This window comes from Gambusia affinis, linkage group LG12 (assembly GCF_019740435.1).
Source record: "Gambusia affinis linkage group LG12, SWU_Gaff_1.0, whole genome shotgun sequence".
Taxonomy (NCBI): domain Eukaryota; kingdom Metazoa; phylum Chordata; class Actinopteri; order Cyprinodontiformes; family Poeciliidae; genus Gambusia; species Gambusia affinis.
The window spans coordinates 27,005,878-27,025,113 of record NC_057879.1 but is presented as its reverse complement, the minus strand read 5'-3'; the positions used below and the strand labels follow the sequence as shown (position 1 = coordinate 27,025,113).

The 19,236-nt window shown below is 41.7% G+C and overlaps 1 protein-coding gene across 2 annotated transcripts in view; it reads right to left on the bottom strand.

Annotated features, from left to right (window-relative positions):
* The window catches only part of efr3a (EFR3 homolog A (S. cerevisiae)), a 57,096-nt gene extending 39,105 nt beyond the window's left edge, over positions 1-17,991 (bottom strand). The window contains exons 1-2 of one of the 2 annotated variants that reach the window (XM_044135192.1): positions 16,798-17,991; positions 16,467-16,602 (exon numbers count right to left, since the gene is read on the bottom strand). In XM_044135192.1, the coding sequence (XP_043991127.1) occupies positions 16,467-16,476 (10 nt within the window). In that variant the 5' untranslated portion in view covers positions 16,477-16,602; positions 16,798-17,991. The remainder of the gene's footprint in view (positions 1-16,466; positions 16,603-16,797) is intronic. The other variant, XM_044135191.1, reaches the window with a different exon arrangement.
* Positions 17,992-19,236: the final 1,245 nt, after the last annotated feature.

Here is a 19,236-nt window from a genome sequence, read left to right as displayed (position 1 = left end):
AACCGGCAGAGGTTCTGACCCGCACTGCAGATAGATTATAATGATCTATATTCCCATAAGGGTATGGATTAAATTAATAAGTAAATCAATAAATAAATCGATAGGAAATGTATTTTGTTTTGGGACTGTCAGATAAATAAATCGTGTGATAAAAAAAAATAAACATTTAAACACAAATGTAAATAATTGGGCTTTAAGGGATTAAATAAAATAAAGTATGAACATGAAAATACAGAAATAAAAATATGTATTGGGAACAGATTCATAAATTCTGCAGCTTTTATAAAATAAAATACATAAAATCTTTCTTTGGGATTGTCAAATAAATAAAAATAAATAGTGGGAGGATATATAATAGTTATAAAATAAATCGAGACGCTTGGCTGCATAAATGAAGGACAGGATGCTGGCGGCAAAATGAACAACTTAAATTAAAAGAAAAATAGAATAAAGATGGTTGAGCTGAAAAAAGGATGGAGAAGGAAAATAATAATAAAGTAAAACTTTGGGTCTGGAACAAACTCTGCAAACGTCTGACTTCAAACATTTTGTTATTTTATGTGTAAAAATAAATTCTAATTTATCTGGAAAATGATGCGTCTTAATTATATTATCTGGTAAAATAAAAATAAATTCAGTTAGATTTACTTATCTTTAAAATAAAACATCTAAATACAAACAAGGTAAAATATTTACTTAGTATCTGAATGTAATTGATCTTTATCGATTTTGCATATTTTGATTAAGTACATGTACCCAAGTAAAATTGATCTAATTTATTTAAAAATCTTTAGTTGTGTGATTAATATAATTTACTAGATATAAATGAGTAAGGCACTAATATCCACTTGAAAAATGTTAGTGGAAATGTTCCAAGGATTTTCTGAAGAGCTTCACATTTGTCAGGCCAACATTGCGGCCAGTAATCTGAAACCGTCTGATGAAGATCTGACCTTCTGACTGCAACTGGGAGCTGAATGAAAATAAACGACTGGATTCAGTTGTTTGTTTCTGAGGCGGCGCCAGCAGCAGAAAATGAAAGACATTTAAGTTCATTCTGGCTGCGAGCGTCATGCCTTCGATACGGTAACTGGGGCGATGCATCAGGTTTAGTGTCCGCTGACGAATCTGCAAGGAGAGGGCGGCATAATCCCGACGCGCAGCAGAAGACTGATGGATTACAGCGGCGAGATTCACTCAGCCGGCCGAGGGAAGACGATTGCAGCCGATCGGATCCATCATCAGCCAGCGCAGCGCAGCGCAGCGAGGACGGAGATACGAGGAGATACAGCGGTCAGGGGGAAAACGCAACAAAATGTAAAATAAGTTACTGAAAACGTTTCTTTACAGACTGCAGAGGTTTATGGCTTCGTTTTAAAAATTCACACATAATATTTAATTAACAGCTTTAAACAAATAAAACCCACAATGACCTTTGAACTTTAGAGACCAACATGCTGAAACACGGACGACCTCTTCGTCCTCCATCCAGCCACCAGCTGGAGACCAGATGGGTTGAATTTACGGCCCATAAAGACGTTTCGTCCAGGAACCGTGAATCTTCCTGAGGTGGAAGGAAGGCGCTGCGTTCACTGACTGAACACAGACGATTCCCAACGGTTTGGTTGGCAGGTTAACGTTCTGGACCATCCATAGTTCTGGTCTGACTGAGTTAAAGTATCGTATCTTCATCTGAAGCTCTAACTCTGGGCTGTCAGAGGGTGAAACCTTCACATGAGGCCGTGAACACATGAATCTGCTCCTCCTTCATGACTTGATCATCTGATTCAGGCGACGCTGAGAGACGCCTGACCCGACGCCGACCTTCCAGGATCTCAGTGAAATGTGTGCATTGCCTGAAGGTTAATGGACCTACCGGCGTTCAGGAGTCCTCGTCTGTTTGAGGCCTGGTTGTAGTTGAACGCTCCGTCCGCCTCGGTCTGAGGAACCTGCCTGTATCGCCTCAGAACGTCACAGAGAGACGGCATGATGGGAAAAAGTTTTACTCCTCAGGCGGACGATAAAAATAATTCTCCTGCAGATCTTCAGAAGGCGGTAACATCTAAAACATGCAGATCCTCGTTTCTACCTCCCCAGGTGAGACCATGTGTCCATCTGCCACACCTGCAGACTCTGCTGCCGGTCCGGCTTCACCTGTGGCAGGTTCAGCCAATCAGCTTCAGCCGTGGCCCGTGTGACTACGATCACCTGGAGTTACCCCGCTTCATGAGGAGGAAGACGAGCCTCTGCCTGGTGGTGCCGGCCCGGCCGCGGCGGCTCAGGTTACCGGCCGCGTTGTTCACAGGAAAATGTGACCCAACACGAGGCGAAGGGAAACTCTGGAAGCGGAGAGGCTCCGGGAGGGCCTCACCTGAACGCAGAGCGGCCGGGTTTCCATGCAAAGCAGATGCAAACGATGAACAAATGATGACAAACGTTCATGTCTGATGGCGACTGACTCACATCGGGGTGCATGCAAGTTTTATCAACGACCGTAACAAAACTTCAGTTTTAATTCCTGAAGTTTTGAAAAACCTCAAAAATTAACAACATTGACTTTCAAACCCAAGTTTTAAAGATCTCAGGGCTGAGATGTTTTTTCTTTATGTGTGTAAATAATCAAACAAAGAAGGTTTGTTTTCTTTCATTGAAGCTGGAAATGCATCTGGTCTCATCCTGCACAGTTTAATAACTTTTACACCCAAATTAAAATAATTATCCAAAACCTCAAAGGGTTTTAGAAAAAGTTCCTCTTTCCCAGAGTAAATTAAAATTGTACCTAAACATCACAGCTGGGGAAAAGTCGACCGATTCAGAGCGCAGACACCAAGGTGGAGTCACTTAAAACAAACGATGTTCGAACTAATGGCGGACATCCTGCAGGCCTCTGCAGCAAAACGTCGCCTTTTAATCCAAATGTCCAGTAAATGTCTGGCATTGCATTGAATCGTGCCGATTGGTGCCTTTACTGCAGACTTGGATTACCACCCAGAACCATCCATGTTTTAAAATGAGATCCTTTCCACCTGGTGATGTTTCCACATACTGAAGTTATGTTTGTGTTTGTCTTCAGGACAGGATCTGGGATCATGTCCAGCTTAGCAGTGTTTGGTAACAACCAGAAAAAACGTCTCCAGCTTAAAAGTCGATGTGGAATTTGCAAATTTCGAGGTTGTGATGTTTGCAGCCAATCAGACTAAGTAAATAAACAGAATCGCTCTTTGTTTCAACAACTTTGGAGTCTGAGTTGGATTTTTGCTTTGGATGCTCCACAGATTTACAAAACAATGACTAAAACTTTGTCCCTGTGCAACTTCCTCACATCCGGAGTAAAACTATTTCCCACTTGTTCCTGGTAGAAACCAGCTTTAAATGAACACTTCAGCACAGTGTTGGAGGAAAGCTCCCTCAGCAGAGCCGTGTGCTTTAATCTACACCCAAACCACCAGAGGCACATAATCTAAAAGATTAAACGTGGCTCCCTCCCCTGCTGGTTAATACCTCAGCCTCCGACAGGACCAGAAAAACCCACACAGCCCCTCTGCCCACGGCTCGCTGGGCGGAGGGGCCACAGCTACTAGACAGGCGGCTTCAGGTCGTCCATAAAGATTTAGGATCCATGATTTACGTTGGACAAAACCAAACATGGAAGAGCCAAACTGACGTTAGATAAGAGATCAGATGGTTTCCCTGATGTTATGAAAGCTGAGATTGTTTCTGTAGATGAACAACCGGCTCCAAAATCTACCTCAGTCTGACCTTCATACCCATCATCATCATCATCATCATCATCATCATCATCATCATCTCATCCTGCTGCTTTATTAAGACGAAGGTGACAGGTCACAGCGTTTATAAGCAGAGAGAGTTTATGATATTTAGTCCAAACAAATAAATCTGAAACAGCTGTGAGTTAATAAGCCAAACAAATGAAGGAATAAATAACGGTTATGATCCGGCGGCTCGGCTGGAGCGGCTGCTCCTGTTTCCATGGCCTGGAGGCAAACGGAGACGATGGAGCACAAATCTGCTGCTGCTCATCCTGACCGCACGTTTCTGCAAACATCAACCGCTTATGAAACTTTCACCAACTTCAAACTAAAACCTGTTCACCAACTTGTTCTGTTTTCACAGCAGAACGCCTGGATTTCTCAAACTGAAATACAAATTACTAATTCCACTAATCTAACAGATCATTTCTAAAAAAATAAAAAAACGATGATGAAAGAAGCAATTAATGCATGTTTGAGAAATCCTATAATCTCCATGGAAACCATTCAGCTGTGTAAAACACCTGGGTGGACCTAGCCCCGCCCTCGAGGCGCAGCTCCTCCCCTCATCTCCTTCAGACTAGCCAGCAGCGATTAGCAAACCTCTGGTGGAGCTGCTGAACTCATTATAAGAGCAACGCTGGTAAAAACGTTGCTTAAAGATTAATGATGACTTCCTGGAGGCGGAGCTTCAGAAAGAGCAGGCGCTTCTTAAAGAAACAGAGACCCAATTTCAAGGCATTAAATTACAAAGTCAAATTTCTTTTAAGTCATATTTGATTTATATAGCATTTATGTAACAGTTTAAGCTAATATAGCCACTTGATAATGTTATAAAATGTCTCTGTGTGGCTGGACAATATCTGATACTGTCCCTTTAAAAACAAAAACCCAAACTTCCTAATGATGACTCCTCTCTGCAGGTTTCCTGGATTCATAATGTTTATTTGCTCATGTCAGAACCAGCAGGTTCTGCCGCTCCGGATCAGGGAGGTCGGGTTCATAACGATCCCAGCGACATCCGGCCTTCAGACGCATTAAAGCCAGGAGCTGCGGTCCGTTCGCCTCGCAGGCGGCTGAGCCAGAGAGCCAGGAGGCGGACAGCGGCCATCCATCTACCGGCAGATTACAGCCACCATGAGGGCAGAGCTGCTGGTGAAAGGAGGAGGAGATGGATGGAGGGATGAGGAGGAGGAGAGGATGAAAAGAGGCCCCTGGGGAGCCAGGAGACGGAGGGACGGCTGGCTGCAGAGAGACAAATGAGACCAATTTAAAGTCCCTCCTCCATCCAGTGAGACTCTGCAGCCAAAATAATGAGATCTGATCAACAAACCCTGAAGACAGACAGGAATTACTAGAGATAAACTGAAGCACAACCAGAAACTGGTGGGGGAGGGGCGAGAACGGCTGCTAACCTGACGAGATGAAGCGACTTAAACCTTTAAAATTAGAGACCAAACATAAAACTTCACTCTTCTGGTGGCAGAATCAACATTTGAACAAAAACAAACAGGAAATAAACGGCTGAAACGATCAAACTGGTTATTTATTAAACGACTGTCAACTAATTTACTAATAAATTAATTGTTAACTGGAGAATATCGATTCTAAAATTAGCTAAGAACAAAACACTCACGCCTATAATTAGGCAAAAAAATAAACAATTAAGATTAAAAAAACAAAACTTTAGTCTGTAAATCTGAGCTCCTCCTGTGGCAGTTTTAGATTCACCTGCTTCAGATTCTGTAAAATAATCTACTAATCTCCTTTTGCATCCAATTATTATCCAAAAACAACGACGGATCAAAGGGCGAGCTTTTTATCTGCAGATGCATCATTTGCTACAAATCATCAACCTTTCACTGAAAGAACGCTTTTTATTAAAAAAAAAATTTATTTAAATTTTTTTAGCTAAAATGTTAAAATAAAAAAAATCTGCATAAAGTGCTAATTTTTCCCTCCAATTACATCAGAATAACTGATAACTAAAGTAATCACAGCTCTAGTTGTAGAATAAAACCTAAAAAGGACAATATTTATCCTCCATCATCATAATGGAGACCAGAAACATTCTTACATTTTCTGCAGTTTTTCCTTCCACTTAATTATAACCAGTTAAGATGCAACACATCAAATCAAAACTTATTAAAGGTGACTTCTCTCTTACATGATGGATTTTTCTGTGAAACATAAAACTTTACCTTAATGCAGATTTGAACTAATATTCAAAAGAAAACGCAGTTTGGATAAATAATATAAAACATGTTTACTTCTGATTTCTCCTTTCTAAAGAATCAGAGAAAAATCATTTTCCCTCTGAGCCACTTTGAGCAGAATCTGATGTTATGGACTGAATTTTCCCATTTTTGTTACAAACTGATAAAAAATGCATCTCCTGCCGTCTTGTGAAGAAAAAAAACGGAGCAAGTGTCAAATCAGGACTAAAACATCTCCGCTTCCATGGCAACAACACATCCCGTTTGTGCCGCTCTATAATTTTGTTCTGCTAATTTTTCATCACATCCAGGTTAAAAGGGTTCGAGTTTATATCATAAGTCAACTTTCTGGGTCTGTTAATCGTGCAGTGAGGCAGAAACAGTCAGAGGAAGACAGACTGGATCAGTCAGTGCAAAATAAAGCCATCCCATAATAAACCTGCAGAGAAAATGAAGACTTAAAACTGCTGTGAAAGAAAACGACAGACTGTCCACTGACTCCAGACAGATTCAGATCAGACTACATGAAAATGAGCAGGACACACTGAATAATTACTAAATTAATCCTGGAAGACCGATTCCAGGAGCCGGGGATTCTGGGAACCCAATTTACACCAATATAACTTGGAAATCTACAAAACTTCCTTCATTTTAACCTTAAAGCAGGATTCTGACACAATCTGAGTGCAAAATGACAATATTTAGGTTTGTAATCTAGGAAGGCTGTATGTTAAGCCTTTCTAGATTAGAAATTAAAAAGTCAAGTTAAAAAACTGAATATTTATGACTAAAAGCTTCAATTTAAGGCTTAACCAACATGGTGACCGTGTCCATCATTTATACAAATTAAATCCTGAAAGCAAAGACAGCAAGACTGGTACTGACAGAAATGGATAAATAAACCAATACCAACTTCTCAGCAAACAATAAATACCATGACTTATGTCCAATTTACCTGAAACAGCAGCTAGCATTAAAATATGGTAAATAGGAAACAGCAGAAAGAAACTTTACAGTGATGCCAAACCAAGGATTTTCTGCAGACAGCAGAAAGACTCCATCTAATTACAACAAGTTAATGCCACATGAAAAATAAATTAAACAATAAAAGCAAAAAAATATTAATCCTTGAGGAGAAAAAGTTTACTCCAGTTTGGAGCAGTTCAGTAAGATATGATGCTTTAGCAGCTATGCTAATTCGATACTCTAATCCTGATAGTTTAGCTACCATGTTACCAGTCAACATAATCAACCTCTAAATTATGTTCAACATAAAAAACAACGATGTAACGGAGAGAAATGTCATTTTCTTAGCCTCTAAGAGAAGAAATCCTCAGCTAGCCTAAATGGATTAGCAAAGCTAATTTTAGTTTGGCAGCTAGCCTAGGAGCTTCCCTGCTAATTCTCGCCAACTAGAAGCAGTCACGCTAATTTTAGCCTAGAAGCGGCCACGCTAGTCTTAGCTTAGAAACAACCTAGCTAATCTTAGCCTGGGAGCAGATGAGCTAAAGCAAGTCTAAGAGAAGCTAATGTTGTAGCCAAGCTAATGTTGGATGCTGCCAGCCTGGGACTGGCTGTGTTCCTTTATTTCACATAAATTTATATTTTACAAGTTTCTTTTTTCTGTTTTCATAAAGTTATGAACAGAAGTTGAGCATATTTAAAGTTTTAGCCTCAGTGAGAAGAATATAGCTTTGAAAACAATAATGGAGCCTCCTAAAATCACCACCAGATAAAATCGTGAGACTTTATAAACGTCTGTAGATCAGAGCAGTAAAACAACACCAGTGAATCCGTCATCATTTCAGAAAAAGCTTCTGTTGAACAAATCCAAGTTTTGTTTCCATCCTAAATAAACCACATCAAGTTATTTGTTCTTGAGGCATGCAACCCAGCTTCTGTTTTGGAGTAACATGACAAACAGCACCAAAGACAGAAAAGGAAATCCGTCCGTCCGTCTCTCAGTGAGGTAGTGGGACGGACTTAATGAAGCGTGAAAGGCATCAGATGACCTCTGGTGTTTTCAGCCACGCTGCCAATCAAACATCTGTCAGCCTGCAGATGAAGGACGGCGTCCAAACAACCGCGCAGTCCTTCATGCTCAGATTCCCCCTGCAAACACGCCGCTGACCACATCAACACGAGAAGAAGAAACGCTCCAAACAGATCTGTGGAAAAAGCATTTGCTGCCTTACAGACGTCTTCTTCTTACACATTAATTTCATTATTAGAAATGACAAACTGTTAAGTGATTTACATTTAATTATAAATGAAATTATTGTTTAGAAACAGGAGCCAGAATCCGAACGATCCGCCTGACGATCGTTCAGAAAGTGATCTGAAAACAACACTTTATGTTTTATTAACTTTATATTCAGTATTTAAATGTAGCTCAAACCATCCATCTGAACTTCCAAGCACCATGTTTACTTTGTAACAGGAAGTAGAAGTTGTTTTGAAGCAATCCGATTGGTTGACTTGGGTTGTAGTTCTGCGCTGTACTGCCCCCTGTGGGTCTGGCATGTTTCAAACGGCGCTGATTTGTGCCAAGTGGATGCAAACTTCTCTGAAACCAATCCGGTGAATTGTTTTTATAAAAACTCTGCTACGTCATAGAACAGATTTGTCACATTAACGTTTTTAAGTCTAGAAATCCTTGAACTTCTACTAAATCAGCTAAAAAAAAAAAAACAACATAAAATCAAAGCACCATTAGCCTCTGGCATTAAAGCACAAACAAGTCAAATGGGACTAAAATATAAATAATGATCAGTTTTGTTAAATACAGCAGTTACTACATTTCTTCCTCTGAAAATATTATTATCCAGAAATGAAAAAGGTAAAATCATAGCTGGATGATCTTACTGTGAACACAAACCACTGAAGGAGACGGGAGTAAATCAATTCTTCCTAAAAGTTTGAACTAAAAGTTTGAACTGCTTTTCTCATGTTGTTTTTTTCCTGTTTAACCTTTAGAGTAAATCCTTAATAAGACAAGAGTTTCTGAGGAGGGCAGATCATAAAACAGCAGTTAGTACCATCATCATCATCATCATCATCAGCGCCTGCAGCGGCTCGTTACGGCTACCTGGCCTCAGCGCCCTCTGATTGGTCTCAAGGTGCGCCAGTCAGGTGGAACCAGCTTGCTGATTGGCTATCGGGCCTCAGTGGAGGAGCAGATCGATGGCCGCGGCAGAGCGGGCTCGTCCACTGAGCCTTCGGCCTCCATCTCTGTCTACCACAGTCAGAAATGAAGAAACTGCCTCCTACCGGACTCATTGCTCTCTGAATCCATCTTGATGGAGGTGAAGCAGCGAACGGCCTCCCAGGCGGACCTCCACGCCTCCGTCTCTCCTGCTGTGTCCGTGTCCAGCCTCTCTCTCTCTCTCTCTCTCTCTCTCTCTCTCCCCCCTCCTGCCTCAGACACCGGCAGTCATCGCTGACCTTGCGGTGTTTGTGTTTCCCCTCGCCGGCGGCAGCAGCAGCCGCTCTGCAGACACCAGCGTGTGCAACCAAAGCTCTCCTAAACTCTCTAATTATTCCTCTGAGAGGAAAACACAAGAAACAAACGGGGAGGGTTCGTTTGCTGGGATTATGTCAGTGAAAAGCCTTTTACCTGACTGGACACAACCTGCAGCTGAAGAGTTTAAATATTTTAGAAAGCGTGACCATCGGTTCTTGTGTGTAAATATGTGTGGGTCTGAGGTTGTGTAATCCAGATAAAGCAGCTCAATCTGCAGACTGACTCCAAACATGAAGCCTGAGGAAGGTTTCAGTTTCCTAAACTCAAACATATTGAGCCTCAGGATGAGACGCCTTCAGAAAGCGCCGCTCCGCCATGACGCCACACGAGCGCTAACTACTGTAAGCTAGTCAAAAACCAGACTGTTAGCAATCCAACATCGCTTTTATTCAGTTGGGTCACTAAAAAAAAATGGTCAAATGAGAAAAACGTAAACCAGACTGGTCATTTTTCATAAACCTTTTGATGAGGAAAGAAAAAAACGATGGATTAAAGCCGTTAAAAGATGTGCAGCTTTTTACAAGACAAGAAGAATAAAAACCAAATATTGCATTATTGCGAATTTACGCATCAGTCACTATGGAGAAGAAGCTCCGTTAGCATGTATGAGAAAAACGGGTTAGCATCCAGAGTAGCAGCCATGGCTGATCTGGCAAAAACAGCTTGGGAAAACAATCGCAGTCGATCAGTTCAATAGTTTAGGTGACGTGGTTGGAAAAGATCAACATGAAGCTCTTCTAATCCGGACCGGATCCATTCGTCATCTTTAGTCATCCTGTCCTGAACAATCCAGAGAGGATCCTGACCACAAATCCAATATTTCAACTTTTATAGTAAGAGGACTGATTCAAGATCTGAACGCTGTGTGACTCCATATTCAGCGCAGATTTAGCAACGGTTTCCTTAATTCCAACAGAAAATGTCTATAAAAGTAGCACTGAGCTCCAGGAGGACCAGTCTGTTGATCCTAAAGATCCATGTTCCCTTCATCTTTTCTTCTTCAGCTGTCAAACAATCAGGAGGATTTAGCAAAAAACGTAACTTGGCACCACTTTGTTAACGTCTTCAACTTCATGCAGAATATTTGGTTTAACAACCTGTTCCCCTCCTGGCCTGTGGGGGCGCTGCACCAACAACCACTGAAGGAAACCACACAAAAACCTCTGAAGACACTGAGAGCAACTTCCTTCTTCACCAGATGGAAACAAGATGGAGGCGTCAGATTTTAGTGTTGGAGGATTTCTCTTTAGTCTTTGGCTGAAGACCAGGAGACATTTCTGCTGCTAGCGCTAGGCTAGCATGTTAGCTTTGGCAACTTCATCCAACACCAGAAAGCTCAAATTAAAAGATTGTTTTGCACAAAAATTACATTTTTTGTTTGATTAATCGTCTTTCTAACTGATCACCAGGCATCTGATTCCTCTGCAGAATAACACTTTCAGTGACAGCATGTGCATCACTGAAGAGCTCTGGCCAGGGCCGTAAATAGCCGAGCCGGAGCGTGGAGGCCAGGTCTGGTTGAGGTCACCATCTCATACTTTCATCCACCGACGTCCTAAAAAGGACAAACAGCAGAACTGACGGCTCACATGGACTCAACCGTTCTCTAACAGGGAAAGAAACTTTTCATTTCTAAACATCCAACACAAGCAGTGTAAAGGTTCATCCTAGACATCCTTAAAACGACTGTTTATCAGGAAACAGACTAACCACAGAGAGGTGAAGCACAGCAGAACTTTGGATTTTTCCCTGAGAAAATGTCAACAGGTCAGACCGACACGCTGCAGAGACTCGGCCATTTAGCTGAAACGTGGGGGTGTAAATGTCAGCCGTCTCCTCACATGATGGCGCCGCACTTCAGCCGAACAAACCCAGCCTCCTGATTTCCATCGGAGAGGTAAAAGCTCTTACTCCGTCCTTCAGGGACGGCAGGTCTCCACCTGTTCGCTTCACATCAACACAAAGCAGAAGTTTAAATTCGGCTCTGCGTGTTTCTGAGCAGCCAGGGATTATTAATCTGTTGGGATTTCATTTTCATTATGAGACCAAAGACTAAATCGGGACTGGACCAGGTGGAGCAGGAAGCTACAAACAGAACCACTGGCAACAAAACTGATCATGTTTTGATTTTAACCATTTAAAATCTGTGCTTTTAGTTTGAAGGCAGGTTTTAGCAACTGGCTAAACCTGTTAGCCAGTTGCTAACAGGTTTAGCCAGTTAGCAACTGGCTAACAGTCACTGACTGCTTCAGTGACTCGTTTAAGAAACACTTAGCAGGAAAATAATCCGATAATCAAAAAGATTAAGATTAGCTGCATTGTAAAAACTAAATCTTACCAAACATTTTGATTGTCTAGTTTCTGGTGAAAATATTTCAGTAGACGTGAAATAAAACAAAACTAACTTAGAAAAACTTTTCAGCAAAACAATTTTATAACATTGATTAAGAAAATGTACTAATTTAAAGTGAAATAATCTGCCATTTTCCTGGATTACAAATTAAAATCTTCCACTGGTAGATTATTTCTCTTATAATTAGAACATTTTATTAAAACCAGCTCTGATGGATTCAACCTGAAGTTCTCCCTCTTCATTTCAACCCAATCCAGATTATTCTAGCATAATCAGAAGTTCGGTGTTTGCAGAACCAGCAGGTTTTGGGCTGCAGATATTTCACACGTTCCAGCCCAACGTCTCTGCAGCCTGATGCTGAGCAAATATCTGAAGAGAAAATCCTTACAGAAATGCTGAAAAGCAACAAGCTGAGCGTCACACAACCAGCCGACGGAGATAAAAGCTCTCGGCGCGGCGGAGACGCGACCGGCGGAGGAAAACAGAGGGAGGCCTGCGCAGCTTTGAAGTTATATTTAGGACAAAATCCTTCTTTGCAGAACAAACCGTCTTATTCTATGAATACTAATCAGAGGCAACAACTGAGGGAGGAACCGTCCTCAGAGCACAGCAAGCCGCGCCGCGTTTGATCCGGTTCGGGACGCATCAGCCTCCAGCTGCTCCATTCGGGCCGCGTTCACCAGAAAACAGTTGGGTCCAATTCAATGTTAAACGGAAAACTAAAAGTGTGCAGTTCCTCAGGTTTACATAGGAAAACTAACTTAAAGTTCTTCTCTTCTTCCTGAAGCAGATCACTGTTTGGAAATCTCAGAACAGGAAGGCAAAATCCAACCCAATAAAGGAGGAAATAAAGTTTCTCCCAGCAGGAATCCCATCATGCATCTCAGCTCATCAGGCTGCGCAGCAGCAGCAACTTTCTGCTGCACAATGGTTCAACTCTTCAGGAGCCTGCAGACCAGGACGGATGCTGCAGCTCACACACGGAGAAACAGCTGCATCCATAAATCAGATGCATCATCGATTAAAGGACACAGATTCAAAGTTTAAAAATAATAAAAACATTAAAATAGGAGACTGTATATTGTGAGAAAAGATGAAAGTATAATCATTACAAACAGCATGTTCAAATTTAATGAAACTGGACAGGATCATTTAAAGAACCAATATGTAGGTTTATGCAGAAAAAACAACAGACTGTAGAAAATCAGAAGTTTGTTGGGAGCAGTAATGGCTGCCGGCAGGAAGGATCTGAGATGATGCTGCTCTGTGCACTGAGGACGCAGCCGGCCGTCACTGAAGGAGCAAACACTAATGCAACATGATCCTGGTTATACTTATTAGACTACCAACTGTTTGAAAAAATGATCCTTTCCAACAAGGTTGTTGTTGTAATAAAAGTCACATTTATTAAATCTGCTGTTATCACAAAGAAACAACTTTAGTTTTAGTTTCCTCCTGATCTTTTCTCCTGCCTTAAACAGCAGCAGAGATGCTAATGTAGCTCATAGTTATTGCAGTCCAAGCATTTCCGGATATTGCAGATAATGGTTCTGGGATCATGATAAACTATTGATATATTGTTCATCCCTAAAAAGCCAACAATGACTCCAAAAGTTATTCTTGGCTTCTGTCTGCAGAGACTTTCTGCTTCTCCATTTCTTCCTTCTGCCACTTTAACCAATCAGCGATCAATACTGCACTCGTCACATTACCGCTAATGCAATCAGCAGTTTACCACAGGGAGTGATTATCTGGCAGACATGAGGCTGAAATATCACCTCCAGAGAACAGAGATGCTCTATCTGCAGAGAGATGCTCTGCTGTTGGTTCTTCTGGCTCCAGGTTCTGGTTTCCAGGTTCTGGTTTCCAGGTTCTGGTTTCCAGGTTCTGGTTTCCAGGTTCTGGTTTCCAGGTTCTGGTTTCCAGGTTCTGGTTTCCAGGTTCTGGAGCCGAGTCGGGATTTAACAGGAGAAACATTAAACAGCAGCTGGTTTCCTGTCAGAGCGCAGAGAGACGGGAAACACACTTCTGGGAGTTCTGCAGTTATTCACTCCCAGAATAACAGCAGCCATGACAGAGCACACACACACACACACACACAGGCACACGCACCCACACACACACACGCACGCACGCGCGCGCACGCACACACACACACACCAGGGATTGTTCCTGTATTCGTCCAGAACGTGTTTAGGATTTACAGAGGGTCCAGCAGGTCGAATATCAGAATAAAACTATTAAAGTTTAATAATAAAACTTGGAAATTCTGAACCTGAAGATGAATTTCCATGTTTGACTTTAAGACTCTTTAATGTTTGTTCATCAGTTCTTCAGCTGCTGTTGCTCCAGATGAAGTTGGACGTTAAAAACCCGGAAAATCTTCAGCCCAAAGCTGAAGAGTTAATTTTTCATCTCCAAGTTTTATTTTGGATTCCAGCTCTAACTTCTGATTGATCTTCATTTCCACTTCCTGTCTGCATGAAAGACCCAGAAAACTGAAATTAAAGAGCATCAAAGACAAACCTAAAGCCCAGTTGAGGACGTTGGTTCTGATCCAATCTGTGACAAACAAAAACCCGTGAAATAATCTGACCACATCTGCTCAGGTAAACACCTGGATGAGCGGCCATCTTGGACATTTTCATGCAAATCCTGTAGATTCCCTCTTATAAAAACCAACAGAAGGAAGCAGAAAAACACCCAGAAATGATTTTCCCCCTTTAGTCACTTTAATCAGGAACCTGCGGGATAAAATAATCCTGAAAGCCTCAACATGGCTCCTCTCAACATGGCTCCTCTTCCTTCCTCCTAATTTCAGCTCTTCTTAAAGAGGATAAAAGGAAGATAAAAGCTCTGGTGTCTCCTGCTGAAGTGACCCATTTGTTAAATTTCCTCAGAGACCGCAGCGCGTCCCGCAGCGCAGATCCAGCTTCTCTAAACCCAACCAGCTCAGACCGCTTCCTGACCTGAAGACACTCGGGTTTCCTGACTATTTTAAATGCAACACAGTAACAGCAACCATTAGCGGATACCATAATTCAAACATTTTATAATCTACAGGTTTTGGTGTTTTAAATCAAAGTTTTTCTCTGGTTTAAAATCAGAACTGAATGTTTGTGACAAAAAGTGAAACTGACATTTTTACTGTGTGAGGAAGTAATTTGCTTTCCGAAAGGCTGTAAGTGAAAGTACTTCCTTTATAAAACAAGAGTTGATGAACAACCTGCATTCAAATAGGATTTTTTATTTATCATCACAAATCACAGGCAATAGTTTATAAATATATATTTAATGCTTCAATCAGAAGTTTAAAATCGGAGCTGCAGTTCTTCCTCTGATTTTGTTTCACGTTTATCATTTTCTTTTGATTGCAAGTCTTTTATTTGACGATACATTTCCATTATTTTGGTAAACACTATAATACGATTACTTTCTTGGTTAACAAGGACCAGTTATTTCAGTTTATCTCTCTTTCTTTTTGCCATTACCAGGTTTATTCTTAATCATTTTATTTCATAACTAAGATGTTCAACCTTTTTGTAATTTGAGGATATTTTACGACCTTCATGGCTTCAATTTATAATCAAATTTTTTTTTTACGACTTCTACCTTTTTATATTAATTTCATTCCACATTTTTGTATTTTTTCTCCCCTCCAGGGGGTCTTTTATGGGCTCTAGTGTCCCTTATTCGAAAGTAGGCTGACAGGAAAGGGGGAAGGAGACGGGGGAAGACATGCGGCAAATGTCGTCCGGGAATCGAACCCGCAAACGCCGCGTCGAGGACTGAAGGCCTCCAAATGTGGGTCGCGCTGTCCCCTACGCCACCACAGCACACCCAACACATTTTTGTATTTTTATTACTTTTTCCAGAAATCTAACATCCTAGTTTTCTTATTACCTGACTTTTTATTTTAAAATATAGTTACTATTTTGATTATATTTTGTAACATTCCTGATCTTTTTTTACAACTGTTGTTTTTTTGCAAACTACTTTACTGCTAAAATAAAACAAAAACATTAACCGTACAAAGACAAAAAATAAAGTAAAAGCTTATAAGCAATGAAAAAAAAATCTAGTTGGGGATATTTTTATTTCTAAAATTAATAATCCAAAGGGACAGTTTTGTGTTCATAGATTTATATGCATTTCTTCTTCCTAACTTAAAGATTTTCCTTCACAAATGTAACTTTGGTTTAAAACGCCAGGAAATATTTTAATGATTAAGAATTTATTGTCAGATTAATCCACATTTTCATCCGTGTCAATATATTATTTAATCCAGTGGTTCAGAAACTTTCCACTGTTAATTTAACAATCACAGCGATCAGCTGAAGACCCGTGCTTTAGTTTGTCTCGGCCCAGAGTGGGACCCCGACCCCAGGTTTAGGAAACCCCTCTCTTCACCTCTGCGTCAACAGGTATCCCACACAAACGCGTGTCCGTGAACGCACCACTCCACCGTTTACCTTGAACCCTGGTGGCGTTCTGGTAATTAGCTCAATAAATGCCGCAGTTTCACACTCAAACACGAACCCTGCTCCCCCAGCGTGTCCACGCACACCCACGGCCACAGTCCCACGGTCACACACACCGCTTACCGGCGGGCATTGTGGAGCTAAAGTACCGCAGACCGTTCCAGCCGAGCCCCGTCAGTTAGCCTCCATGTAGCTTCTCCAGCCGCCGCTCCGCTTCACCTGGTATCCGGGTTCAGAGTGTCTGGAAGCCCCGGATCACCTGTTCGGAGCCGAGAGACAGAATTAACGCCCAGCCAGGCTGCCCCGCTCCGGGCTGGAGCTGCCCGCTGACACGGAGCCACAGCCCCACGAACAGCTCCTCCTGTCCGGGCAGGCTTTCACCGAGCTGCCGCTGAAGCGCTGCGGAGCTTTAACAGCGACATTAGCGCTAAAAGCAGCGCAGAGAGGGACATACCTGGACGTAAACATCCGCAGATTAACTCCCACACATTACCGCCTGGCTTCCTGCTTTACGGTGACAGACAACACGGAAGTGAGAGCAGCAGCGGAGCCTAACAAGCCATAACATGCGGGCTGAGCGGCCAGAGAGGCGGCTAATTATAGCAGCCTGAGGCAAGGTGTGTCTGCGGAGAAATGTCCTCTGACGGGACACATCCAGCTTACAATCTGTCTGCAGGAACCTGTCCTCTAAACACTGGACACACTGTCCCAGATTTCACCTGTCTCTGCTTCGTGACAGATTTTATTCCCTCTTATTGGTCGAAAAAAACGTGAAACTTTGGGCTCATGTGGGTCAAATGAAGGTCAACCTGTGTGGCCCTGTCCCAAGCAGGGAGACACCTGGAGGTCAACAGATGTGTTTATCCATAACAGACGGATGTATGGATGTTTCCATGGTTGGATGTTTTAGCTCCTTCTACTACAGTCAGAGGTAGATTAGAAAATGGCGGACAGGTGCGACCCTTAGGCCACGCCCCCAGCGGTTGACCTCCAGCTCAGGTAGACATCAACCTGAGCTGGTTGTTTGTTTCCTGACAAATGTAAACAATGCTGTAAGCAAGATGGCGGATATTTCAAATTGTTTCTTTCTCAACATTTAAAGGGTTAATGTTGCTAACAGCTGTTGTTCTCTTCTGGCTGTTTGTTTACAATAGTTAATGCAGCTCTTGGTGTCATTTTATCTCCTTTCCAGCTCCTTATAAATGCTGCAGAGGTGTAGCTCCGTCCTTCAGCGTCTCTAATGGTTGTCATTTAAGTCAGCAGAGACACCAACGTCCTGCAGACGGTAATTATTGAACCGGAGTGAAAACATCTGATGTGTGAATGTGAGAAAGTTTTCAGTTTGTGCTGCTTTTTAAGCTCTTAAGGCCCTTTGCTGCTCCGTCTGCTGGACTTAAGGCTGATTAAAGGCTTTGGCCTCACAGATGGCATGCCAAGCGTGTTGAAGTCAAATGAGTGGCAGCGCCGCCGCCGCCGCCTCTAGGCCTGATGGGAAAATAATAATAAAAAACCGCTTGTTTAATTACTCTGATGCACAAACATCCACATGTTATCGCTGTGCAGAGTGGGATTAAAATGGATCTGGAAGGGGCGGGGCTTATCGCAACATGTGGTTACTGCACACATTAACAGATTTAGAGGTTTTAGTAGAGCAGTCAGGAACTGTGTGAGTCCACTAATAATTTACTTATTAAAGTTGACATTATGCATATTAAAAATCAATAAAAGACATTAATTTATTGGTTTTCTTCTGGTTTTCTGAAGGAGGTCACACAGCTGCAGCATGACATCACACCCGAAGTAACAGTTTCCAGTTAACATAGTTTTTGTTGTTTTATAAATAAATTTATCTGGTTTTACATTTATGTCTTGATTAAAGTAGATGACTGTTTGCCTGAGCATGATGGTGGCCAACAGTTTTCCAGAGGGGCCCTGGCCCCCGGTGCCCACCGTTGGGGGCGCCACTGCCTGTAGTGTTGCTGGGGTGTGATATGTCCTGGGTCAGTTAATAACTGAACTTACTGAATAGATTATATATAAATGTACACAAGTTTTAACTGAGTTAATGGATTATTAAAATAAGTTAAAGTTCCAGCACCAACATGTGACCTGAACCATCACACAAATACTGCTGCTGTTTGAGAATCAGATGCTTCTTTTTTCACATGTTCTGTCCTGTAAATGGTCATATTAATGCCAATGTTATTAATATAAAACTGCTGCAGAGCCAGAATGGTCAACTGTATGAAAAACTACTGATGTTGATTCAGTGACCAACATTATTTCTGTTTGCTGTGAACCAGAATAAAGAGGCAGATTGTTTTTAGAGATTTAATAAAAAAACTTATTCTAAATCAGAGATTTACATATGCTAAGCTAACTTTGATGTTTGTTGGCCATGCTAGGTGGATGCTAATTGTAGCTAGCTCCCTCCTGACTGCAGAGGAAGAGCTTCTGTGTTCATTTTTGTTTCAGTTTAAGAAGAATCAACTAAACGACGTGTAGCAGAAAATCCAGCCTCATTGAGGGAAATTGTTCCGGTTTTCCTCTTTGTGTTCAGCAGGCAGGATGTGCAGCGACCCTCAGCTCAGTATTGATGATCTTAAGCGGTAAAACGACGAAGTCAATGAAACGTTCAGACAGTCGCAGTTTTCTCATTACTCTGGAAATTGACTGCTGATTGTCTGGCTGCCGCTCCGGGATGTTTTCATGCAGCTCGTTGGAACCAGGTTAGGTGTAAATGAGCGGATTCTGAAACGACGGCGTTCCTTTTGAACAGGATGTTACATGTTTAGGACAACTAAGATGAAGTTTGATTTGAGTTTTAGCAAAGAGAAAACAAATTGTTTTTAATTGCTTCAAAGTTAAGATGTAAAGGAATTACTTTGTTAAA